The sequence below is a fragment of the Gossypium hirsutum genome, chromosome D08, assembly GCF_007990345.1.
Source record: "Gossypium hirsutum isolate 1008001.06 chromosome D08, Gossypium_hirsutum_v2.1, whole genome shotgun sequence".
Taxonomy (NCBI): Eukaryota; Viridiplantae; Streptophyta; class Magnoliopsida; order Malvales; family Malvaceae; genus Gossypium; species Gossypium hirsutum.
The window spans coordinates 48,883,693-48,895,475 of NC_053444.1; the positions used below are offsets into that span (position 1 = coordinate 48,883,693).

Below are 11,783 nucleotides of genomic sequence, written 5' to 3' on the forward strand. Positions count from 1 at the left end.
ATGTTGCAAGTGCATGCCATTGATCGGTCGCTTACCGACTTTTCTGGCTTGGGCACTTTGCATGAAATGCTAATTCCGATGAATTACAGTCTTTTGCTGATAGTATGTTAGGCTGTACTGACTGCAGGTCTGCAAAAACTACATATACATTCCGGTTCCAAAGAAAGGTTAGAGAAAAACAGCTTCTGAGTTCTGAGAAGAAATAAATACATCAAGCAGGATAACGACTGCCAAAAAAAAGAGCCGCACTCAATGCAAGATGTCTAAATTGATAATATCATAAGTCTTAAAAAAGGGGAAAGAAGTGACAAAGTCAAACCACAATGAATTACAGAACAGTAGGAAGAAAATTGTACATTCTTTATCACTGTACAACCAACTTTTTCTTTGCCATCCATCTCTTTTTGGTAGCCTCCAATTCTTCATCTCTCATCCTGGAAAGCTCTTGAAACCAATGTCGGTATTGTGCCTCGACTGCATCAAGCTCCAGCTTTAGTTCAACATCTAGATCCTTGTTCGCTATAGACAGCGATGAGCAACTACTTGGCAAGCCCATAAAAGTTGATTCTCTGCTTAAATTGGAGAAAGAGAGTCCTGAAGCCTTCATGAATTCATTAATGGGTATGTACTCTTCAGTACTTCTTTCGTTTCTACTTGAGTTGAACTCATCATCATAAGTATCCTGAAACTGAAAGTCTTCAGATATATATCCACCTAAATCTTTACAGGTTCTATTTATATTCAAGTCGGCATCCTCAGATGGTTTAGCATTCTTAGTGGAAGTCTCCTCAACCAGTATCTCTGAAACAACAGATGCTTGTGACTCTTGATCTTCCAAAAATGAGAGATACTCGTTATCAGAGGAATCTGGGGCTTGTATGACACATTCTCTGAGGCTTGTACTTAGAGCAGATACACTTTCTGTGGCTACTCCCAGAGCTGAATCACTAGTTAGAAACGAATCCCATGGGCAGGGCGTTAAGGTTTTGCAGTTTGCAGAAGCTGAAAACTCAGCACATGGACTTGCAGTTCCACTCGAGAGATAAAACGAGGGCTTCCAACCAGGTAGAAGCTTCGTTATCAAGCAATCAATAAACTCAGCTATGAAGTCAACATCATGGTCTGTTAACTCTAGTTGTTCAATCATCTCAGCTGCAACCGAGTGTGCAGTATCACTATCAAGGTAAAAGTTAAAATCTATGTTCCTGACTCGACCTGCAAAATAGCAGGTAACTTCTGTTTTATTATACATAAATCAGAAATAAACTCAATGTTTAAATGTACTACAAGCACTTACCACAAGTATCAGCAATGCGGAAGGTCAATGAAACCGAGTTATCATCATCCTTTTTCCCTTTCAACCTGAATATGCTGTTATTGTGCATCCTCTGCAACTCCAAAACCGGATAATGAGGACTCTCACTATTGCTTCCAGTACATGTACTTATGGAAAGCTGCTTATAGTCGGTATCTATGTCCATGGACGAAGGCCCTGACAGAGGTAGGCTTACTGCTTTAGAAATTGGGTTCGGTCGTAGCAGGGGAAGTCGGTTTGGTTCTTTTGGATTCTCTACTTTAAGAAACGGATCCTCCAAAAGCTCCTTAGCAGACAATCTCTCAGATGCTCGAACCAGACATTTCTCAATGAATTCCTTTATTTGTGGATCGGCCACCTTACTCAAGGAAGCTGGTTTAACACCCTGAATGAAATTCACCAAAATATATAATAGAAGTTCACTAAAACCAAGACCAAAATGAAAATAAAAACATAAATTCCCTGTTTATAAATTTTGATAAAATAAGCAGTTGCGTGTGGTACTTACAGAGATAACTTTCTTATAGATCTGTGCTGGATTTTTGCATTCATTATATGGATACTCGAAAGTAACCATCTCTAACATACACATTCCAAAAGAGTATACATCTATCAGTTCATTATATTCCTCTTCATAGAGCTCTGGAGCCATAAATTCAGGGGTACCTGGTGAACAAAGAAGGGAAAACAAGATATCATTAACCTAGTTAAATCTAATGCAACATTTTGACAAAAAACCATTCCTTTACCGATAACACTCCGAGCAGTTGGCTGCTGCATGACGATCGCCAACCCGAGGTCGCCAATTTTGATTTCTCCATTGTTCCCATTAATAAAAATGTTGTCACACTTTAAATCCCGATGAATAATAGGGGGGACATGACTGTGAAGATACACTAGGCCCCGAAGAATCTGCCTCGCCCAATTCTTTATCGCCTTTGTATCAACGTGTTTATGCTTCTTCCGATATCTGACAGCAAAAAAGACATAAATTTACTTCATACATAACAGGAATTAACCAGAAAGAATTGGAGCTAAAAGGATGCAGCTAAAAGGATGCATACATCCTGAGACTCCCGGATGTGAATAGTTCAGTAATCATGTTAACAGTTTTCTTCTTGTCATCCACCCATGAATTGTGCAACTTGATGATGTTTTCATTCTTCAACGATCTCAAGAGATGAACTTCGGAGTACAGTTTTTCCAAATCTTCCGGTGTCCGCAATACATCGTCGATCCTTACTTGGTTCCAAGCGACTTCTATTCCTTCAACTTCATCGAAGGCCCTATAACTGCAGCAGCATTGTAAACAAAAAAGCCTGAGGTTAAACACTAAACAATCATTCAAACACCATCCATATTGTTGGCAAGACCGGAGGAGATTAAAGAACCATACACTGTCTTAAATGCACCCTTGCCCAACACTTCATCAAACTGTAATACAAAAATAAAAATGAAACATTAGATATCCTGCTAGCTTGTCTCAAATATGAAACATTTTATATTAAAAGAGAGAGAAAGAGAGAGAGACAGAGAGAGAGAGAGAAAGTACTACATTTGTGAATACAATAGAAAATGGTAAAAAAATAGACCCATACCCGAATGTAACGACCCGTTGGGTCTCTTTCTACGAAACCTGGTTCTACTTCAGAAGTATAATGCATTCCATTATTGGCTGGCATTTCCAAACCTAACCCAGAATCCATTACTGCTAAGAACCAAATAGCTACCAGAAAAAAAAAATAAAGACAATTTATGTTTTCCAAAATTTTCAAAAGGATTCACTTTTTTCCCCTTAAAAAAGTGTAAGAAGGAAGGTAACGACAACGTTGTTGTTGTTGATGGTGGTGGTAGTGGTGGCGGTGATGATGGTCAGAGAAGGTTTCAGAGGCAATGCAGAAAGAATCGAATGCCGACCGAGGGCGGAACCGGCATTCGATTAGGGCAACAACGACGTCGTTTCGAGGCAATGAACCGCGTTTACAATTCATAACCCCAAGTACCTTGTGCAGCAATCCCCTCATTTCTTTACACCAAACCCATCTTCTCCAATTCCATTTCCTTTTTTTTCAAATGTCAAGACAAATTCTCTTCCAACAATAAAAATAAAGAAGCCGAAACCAAAGCAATTTGTTCCTTTTTTTTTCCAGACAGATGTGGAAGGAAAAGAAAAGAAAAAGTAAAGAAATGGGGATTGATTGTTGCTAAAAGGGGAAAAAGAAAAGCCGTTGAGACATTAAAGACTTGTTATGAATTATGAGATTCTGAAAATATCCGAAAATGAAGCTTTGACCAAACACTTGTAGGGGTTTAAATTTCTACGGAAAGCTTCAAGATATCTTTTTTCTTTGTCTGGTCTAACGCCGTTATTACTTCAATTTTTATTATCAAAAGTGACCAAAGTTGACGTTTCGCCGCGCCGCTTATTCTATTTTTTTTTTTGTTTGGTTTTTCTCTTTAATGGGTAACTGCAACGGCTTCGAGTTTGACTTGTGATAGCACCGCACCGTTCTAAAAGCGATCTATTTTAAACGTTCGTGGGCCGTTGACTGTGGCCCGTGGGTATGAATGGTGGTCTCTATAAGATTGAGAATTTTAGATTATACTGTGCTTAATAAATTATTTGACCAACTTTAAAAAAATCAATTTAGTCTTCATTTAATTTTTTTAGCATTTGAATTTATATGATTTGTCCAAATGAATGAAAAATTAATATTTGCTTACTTTGTTAATATTGTATCTACATAACAATCCATGTGAATATCACATCAATAATTAATTATTTTTATAAAAATTTAAAAAATAATTTTTATTTTTAATATTTTTATGATTAATTAATTGTTGAAGTGACATACATGTGAATGCCATATCAACAAAATTAAGAGTGTGCAAATTTCGCGTAAAACCAAATTAATTCGATCGGGTTCAGTTAATAATTTTTTAGAACTTCGGTTAACGGTTAATTCAATTCGAAATCGATTAATTAATCGAAAATTTATATTTTTATATACATTTTACATCTATTAAATTTGGTTAATTCGGTTAATTATATATATATATTTTATACTTGTTTTAACCAAAAAATAAAAAAATATAAATTTCGGTTTGGTTAACCGATCGAATTAACCAAAAAAGTTCAGTTCGGTTAATTTTTTTTGAAAAATTTCGGTTCAGTTAACAGTTATGGGTTTAAGAAGGTTAGTTAATTTGGTTAATGGTAGTTCGGATCGGTTAACCGATTGAACACCCCTAAATAAGATTAAGAAACGTTAAATTTTCCATCAATTTTGGAGTGATTTGACAAATAACACATGTTCAAAAACTAAAAAACTAAAAGAGGCGAACAATTAAATTAATGGCTAAAATGATTTTTTTTTTGTAAAATTGGAAGGCCAAATAAGTCATTATGCCATTAGAGTATAAAACATTAAGAAAAAGAAAGTATTTATTATATTGCCAATGGATTTTTTAGACTCTAAAAGCAAGACTAATGTGATGACAAATGTCTTGTAAGGTATAGTAAAATATTTGAAAAAAATAAATATATGAGAAAAAGATACATGATATTTTTTAAGATTATTTATGAAAAAAAATATACTATCAATGAGGGGTGAGCGTTCAATCAAATCGAATCGAATCGAATGAAAATTTTTTTGAGTTAATCGAGTTGACGAATCCTATTTTATCATCCTAACTCCATTTGAAATTTTTTCGAATCGAGTCGAGTGAGATGAAATTCGAATTGAATATATTTGTTCGGGTTAAATTAAAAAAATATTTTAGGTCCTTGTAATCATGGTCACCCACCGTAATCAAATTTGTTATTAACTTTAATCCCCTAATAATTTATTTATTAATATTTTATATACGGGTTAACTTCGTTGCTTGCTTAGTTGCTTCAATTATCTTTTGATTCTTATCACTATGTATTTTGAAATGAAAAAATATATTAAATATAAAAAATGTGATTTTTTAATAAAAATTATCTTAAAGATAAAATGTGAATTTGATACAATTATAAAATTTTAACACGAATATTTTATGGCATCATCAATAATTCAATTTTAACAAAAATTTATAAAGATTTAATATGATTAAACAATTCAACAAATAAATAGTACAAAATGTGAAATTTAATTTAATAATATAAATAGTAGATATAAATAAAATTATTATTTAGGTTTAGGAAATTTGTTTGGATGATTTTAATTTTTTATTTGGGGTAAAGGGTGAGAAGTAAAAGTTTAAAGGAAAATAAAATTTTGGGGTTGAGAGAGTAAAATTTTTTTAGGGGGGGATGGGTTTAAGGTAAAGGGAGTGGGATGGGAGGGGAGTAAAAGTTATAGGGGGAAGTGGGAGGAAGTAAAAATTTTGAGAGGAAAGTGAAAAGGTTTGAGAGTTTGGGGTAAAAATGTAAAATATTATAGTTTAATATTCGGTTTATTCGAATTATTTGAGTTATTCAAATTCGGAAACCAAATTCTTCGGACTCGAAATTTGAAAAAAAATTCGAGTTGACTTGAATAACTCGATTCGTTTAATTCGAAATTCAAAATTTTTTTAATTTTTTCGAGTCGAATAGAGTTTTACTCACCCCTATTATCAATATACCAAATATTAACCATTAAAAATACTTATTAAATTAAGATTACACTATCCTATAAGTTATTCAAATGAAGTTTTTTTTATCATCCAATTATTAAAAAAGATACATGATATATTTTTTAATATTTTTCTTTTAACTGCTGCTAAAAATTGATGAAGGAATGGCGTGGAATTAGAAAAGAAAGACCTTCAGAAACAAGGTTATGCTGAGGTCATTATTCAGTCAAATAACCTTGAAAATGTTATCTTTATCCGCGATAGCAAGCTTAATGGTCCAAAAAGCACTCTAATAAGGAGGATTCAACAAATTCTAGCCTTTGAAGAGAAGTGGTCCTTGAATTATGTTCCAAGAGAGACTAATCGGGTAGTAGATGCTTTGGCAAAAATGGCTTTGATTAGTAATGAAGTTTTGCACATGTTTGAGGAACCTTCCTTAGAGATTAAAGAGATCTTGAAGGAAGATTGCACTTTTGATAACTTGTCTATGACTTACTCTATGTAATTCATTGTTCTATTTTACCAAAAAAAAAACCATGAATTTCTGTTTAAGATTAAACAAATAAAAACTAAATATTAAAAACCCCAAATATTTAAAATTAAATCTTAAAAACCATCAAAGCTTTTTTATATCAACCCCCAACCTTGGTAAATAGTCTTCTAGCTGTAGGTAAAAACTATTGTGTGTTGGAAAATATGAGTATCACATATAATAAAAGTAATTACATGTTATTATTTATTATCATAAAAAGTTAGCTCAAGTTAAAAGTGATTTAATTTTATTAAGATTTATTGAGTTTTAATTATTAAATAAAGTATGAGTCAAATATGTATAAATACTCCAGTAACTAATTTCTAATTAATGATGTGTTGATTAGAAATTAGGCTAATGTGCAAAAGTTATATATTAGGGTTATGGTCCCCAAATTACACATATATAACTTTTCTAATATCCATTTTTAGAAAAGAGAAAGTCACCTTCTCAAATAACTTGTTTCAAGAAATTCATGAGTCAGGTACTCTTCCACATCTAGTTTTGTTCTTGATGATTTGAAATGATAGATCTTGGTTTAGAGTTTTAAGTTTATATCAGATCTTGTTTCTACAGTTCTAACAAGTGGTGTCAGAGTCTCGTCATGTTGAATAATTGAGAATGAATTGATTCTTTATTATTTTTGGATTGATTCGTTTTTCAAACTTATAGATTTGATATTTCGATTATGTACTATGTTGAATCTTTAAGATTCTTGATAAAATTTCGGGTTTTGATTCTTTAAATTAAAGTTTTAGGGTTTTATAAATATAACTTGGTTTAATATTTGCATATGCTATTCAAAGGATAAAAGTTTATAATTTATGCAGCTCTTGATTAACTTTTTAATCTGTCGTCCAATTGCTCTACCAATTGCCATTAATTCTATTCCAATTTACTGCTGCTAAGTGCGATCATCCCTCGAATTTGCTCATTTTTGCTACAATTTCATCCATATTTGTTTTACCAATCCATCTAAATATCAACTTCTTACCGTTCATAAAGTCGCTACCATGCTCCTTGAAAGCCGTTGTCGTGCCTTCAATTTCTGTTTCCATCTCTCTTTTTTTTTAACTTCAAACAACCATATAGTTTATACTGTTGGATTATTAATTTTTTATGATTGTGATGTCATGTGTATGTGTCATGGGTTGTGTATGGGAGCCAGTAACCATGACACACTTATGCAATCTATCGTGTTCAAAGGAGGTCATTTAGCCCAATCAGACTGGCCTGTTGCTTGGAGAGATTGAAAGCCCATCTACGAAGCTTGGCAAATATGGAATGTGATTTTTAAAGATATGTAATCCTAGACATTAAATGTAATCTTTAAAAGATACAATTCTGTAATATTAGATATTTGATTTCTAGATAGCTTTTAATCTTAGCCATTGACGTGAGGGAGTATGTGCAAGAGTTTAGCAAACTCATACTTCAAATCTCAAATATGGGTGAGAAAGAGGTGTTTGTTTCCTTCATGGATAGGTTGAAATCATGGGTGAAGCAAGAGTTGTAACACCGAGGAGTCTAAGAGCTTACCAAGGCTATGTCTGTAGCAGAATCGTTTATCAAATTTGGTGGGAAGAAAGGCAAGCCTAAGTCTTCCAAGCCCAAATTCAAACCAAAGGGCAATGGTGTGGGAGACAAAGAAAAACCCTGCTAAAGAATGGCAACGGCAAGAAGCCTTGGGACAAAAAGAAGAATGGACCTATATGTTGGTTTCATTGTAATGGTCCACATATGATTAACGACTATCGGAAGAAGGCCGCACTATCTGCTATGGAAGCAAGAGAGTGAGTCAGATGAGGAAGATAACAATCTTGATTCGATACTAGAGGGTGTTGAAAATAAGACGGGTCATGGGGTGATATTTATAGACATCATAGTGGCCGATAGAAAATTGAATGCTCTTGTTGACACAGGTGCGTCTGATTTGTTCATGTTGAAGAGGCTGCTTGTAAACTTGGCCTCAAGATCGAAAACGAGTCGGGTCAGATCAAAACGGTGAACTTAGAAAGTGTTCCAATCAAGGGGGTGGCAAAGGGAGTGGATCTCAAACTTGGTGATTGGACCGGTAAGGCATTCATTAAGGTAGTACCACTTGATTACTATGATTTTGTGGTTGGATTAAGTTTCCTTGACTGGTGTCGAAACCACTCATTTGAAAAATCAAAATTTTTGTTATCGACTTATTAAAAATGAAAATGGGGAGTCGCCACCGATCTTTTGTTAAGGTGTGACCGGTTCACCATTAAAAATGATTTTTTTTGGTCTGCGAATTTTGAGAAAATAGGTTCGGGAGTCGGTTATGCACGAGGAAGGGTTAGCACCCTCGTAACACCCAAAATTGGTACCGAATCGATTGTTTAATGTCTTAATGTCGAAATTTTGAAAAGATTTTAAAATACGATCCTTTTATTTTGAATAAAATGAATTGGACGATGGGATTCACTTATTTCAAAGAAATAAATCGTCACACTCAGTAAGTTAGAGTGCAACAGTTCAATCTTTGACGTTAGGTTCGTCCCTGTTTTAAAAGATTTTTTTTAACATGTTTTAAGAAGGATATTTGATTGTTTGAGTCAATCGAGAAATCAGAATCCAGTAAGTTAGGGTTCAATTTCTCGAAATTCTTGAACATCAAATATTACCTTTATTTTAAAATCGAGATAACAAAAGGTCGTATCTAGTAAGTTAGGATCCAACATTTTGAAATCTAAAGAATTTTATTTTAAAATTGTACGTCTTAAATAAAATGGATACTTGATGGTATAAATTCATTGAGAAGAATTGAAGCCCAGTAAGTTAGGGCACAATTCTCTCGAGAATTATTAAACACCAAGCCTTTTTAGGAATTTTGAAATGAAGCGATTATAATGTTTTAATGAAATGCAATTCTTACAAACAATGTAATTGAATAGCAATATATAATGCAAAAGATAAATAGTAATCTAAATTTATATCAAAGAGCAACCAAACATATAATTCATCCATATTGATAACTAAACATCCAATAAATCAATAATCGAATTCCTAAGGATACGTTAATTAAAACAATAAAAAATAATTAATATGAAGATTTAAAAACAAATTTAAAATACAATAATAAGTTGAATATTAAAATAATGTTAAAAATGATGAAATAAAATATGAATTAATTTATCTAAAGAAAACTTTCGAAGACAACATTAGATATGAGAAAAAATTTAAAAATTAATAACAACAATTATGATCATATTAGCCAATATTAAAATGATATTAAAAATACGAATTATTGTAAAATTTGATTTATTAAAAGCTTTTTGAGATCAAGATTAAATATGCAAAACATTTTTTGAAGTTTAGAACAATAATCAACAAATTTTAAATCGAGACTTAAATAAAATTAGAATAATAATAAATTAAGACAAAATTAAAATACAGTTGACTCCAAATATTGGTATATAATGAATTAAAAATAAACAAAAAATAACGATTTATTATATTTTGAACTATAATAAATTTAAACACTATATAAAGTAAATGTTACAAGTAATGTTAAATATTATGATATACGAAAGTAGGATTTAATTAATTTAAAATATTGTGGAATTTTAAAAAAGAAAACTGAATTTGTACTAAATCGAAATCTGTTTCAACATTGAGGGACTGAACTAGCAATTAAACACAAACATCATAACAATCCAAGCCATCAGAGAAACGACGCCGTTTAAAATGGATCTAAATGAATACAATATCAAATACGCGATATAAATTACAAACGATTAAAGAAATTAAATCGCAATTCCAGCAAACATGGAAGGACCTATCGAATAAATAGACCAATCGATCCATATGCGCGGATCCTTCCCAGGTCGGGTCACCATTCAGATCGGGTCTACGAAACGGTACCGTTTCAGTGCCATTGTATTGGCTCTGAACGGAAACGTTTTAAAATCAGCACTTAAAACTAAAAGAAGCCCTAAAACCTATCATTTAAAATAAACAAAACCTAAACTAAAGAAAGGTTCTGCGCCGTTCTGGGTATAGGGGATAATCAAGTGGCTTTCGAACCTAGCCCGATCTCCGATGACAACGAAGAGGGCTGAGATCTCATCACCAGGTACATTTTCCTCTTTAATCACCTCTCTTTCTTGCCGATTTATGAACAAAAACAAATAATCGAAAGAAAAGAAAGAACACGAATAATCAGTAAAAATGAACAACGAAAAAACCAGAAAATCACCTTTTGGTATTTCAATTTCTGTATTCTGTATGCGTAAAAAAAATCCTCTACAGCGTTCGAATGGCTTTTCTTTATCGCCCGATTTACAAAAAATAGAAAATGAAAAAATAAAAAATACCACTATGCTGTTATTTTTCTATTTACTGTTGTTTCCGTGTGTTTTTTGCTTGTCTTCTTGTGTGCAGGTAAGGCCGTATGAAGAGGGGACGTGGCGTGTACGGAGGCCAACTGGAGGCGTTGATAATGGTGCCCGTGAGGAGGCTCGTCATGCGTAGAGGGTTTGGCTGCGGCGCATGAATTTTCTAGGGTTTCTTGTTTCTATTTTTTTTTGGGCTGCGTTATGATTGGGTTGGGGGTATTGGGCCTGATGTTGGGTAATGGGTTAATTTGGTTTGGTGGGTAGGACCAGGTTAAGGTCTGTAACTGGGTTTAGTGACCGGACATCAACCCGAATTTAGCCCATTGTAATTGGACTACTTATTGGACTTCTAAATTGTGTTTTTTATTTGGTTTTTATTTTTTGTTTATTATTTGTTTTTCTGAAATGTGTGGGCCAGGCAAATTGGGCCTATTACAACTGGGTTAATGCATCTATTGTTCCTTCTGGTAATTACATGGTGATTTTGGATTCGAACCATCAATGTATGGTGAGAATGATAATGAAGGGAAACATGGAGAGAAAAATATTATCGGCAATCCAATTTGCTAAAGGAGTATATAGAGATGAAGTCTCCTATTTAGTCACCTTGAAAATCGAGAAAATCGTTAAGTTCGTTGGTGAGATCCCGAAGGAAGTGAGCCAAGTATTGCAATCTTTTCAGGATGTGATGCTCGCCTAGTTGCCCAAGAGTTTGCCACCCAAGAGGGAGGTGGACCACAAGATCGAGTTAGCGTCCAACATGATGCCGCCAGCAACGGCCCTATATCGTATGTCTCCACCGAAATTAGAAGAGCTGCGGAAACGATTAAAGGAACTTTTAGATGCGGGATTCATTAGGCCATCTCAATCTCCGTATGGTGCGCTAGTGTTGTTTCAAGAGAAACATGATGGGTCGTTGAGGATGTGCATCGATTATCGAGCTCTAAATAAGATCACTGTGAAGAACATG

General features: G+C 33.5%; 1 protein-coding gene across 1 annotated transcript; it reads right to left on the reverse strand.

The window, feature by feature from the left end:
• Nucleotides 1-130: 130 nt before the first annotated feature.
• LOC107900956 (probable serine/threonine-protein kinase WNK10) lies at nt 131-3,664 on the reverse strand. The gene is made up of 7 exons (XM_016826758.2): nt 2,914-3,664; nt 2,712-2,749; nt 2,380-2,607; nt 2,065-2,285; nt 1,824-1,981; nt 1,298-1,700; nt 131-1,215 (listed from the first exon to the last, which is right to left on the reverse strand). Exons 1-7 carry the CDS (start codon nt 3,019-3,021, stop codon nt 365-367), a joined length of 2,007 nt encoding a protein of 668 aa, XP_016682247.2. The 5' UTR covers nt 3,022-3,664; the 3' UTR covers nt 131-364.
• Nucleotides 3,665-11,783: the final 8,119 nt, after the last annotated feature.

Excerpts from the sequence above, each read along its gene's own strand:
- LOC107900956 (XM_016826758.2), bottom strand. The coding sequence starts at position 3,021 with ATGGATTCTGGGTTAGGTTTGGAAATGCCAGCCAATAATGGAATGCAT. Across the intron at positions 2,286-2,379 it reads ACATCCGGGAGTCTCAGGAT|ATATCGGAAGAAGCATAAAC; the intron begins GTATGCATCCTT and ends TTTTGCTGTCAG. Across the intron at positions 1,982-2,064 it reads AACTGCTCGGAGTGTTATCG|GTACCCCTGAATTTATGGCT; the intron begins GTAAAGGAATGG and ends TTTGTTCACCAG.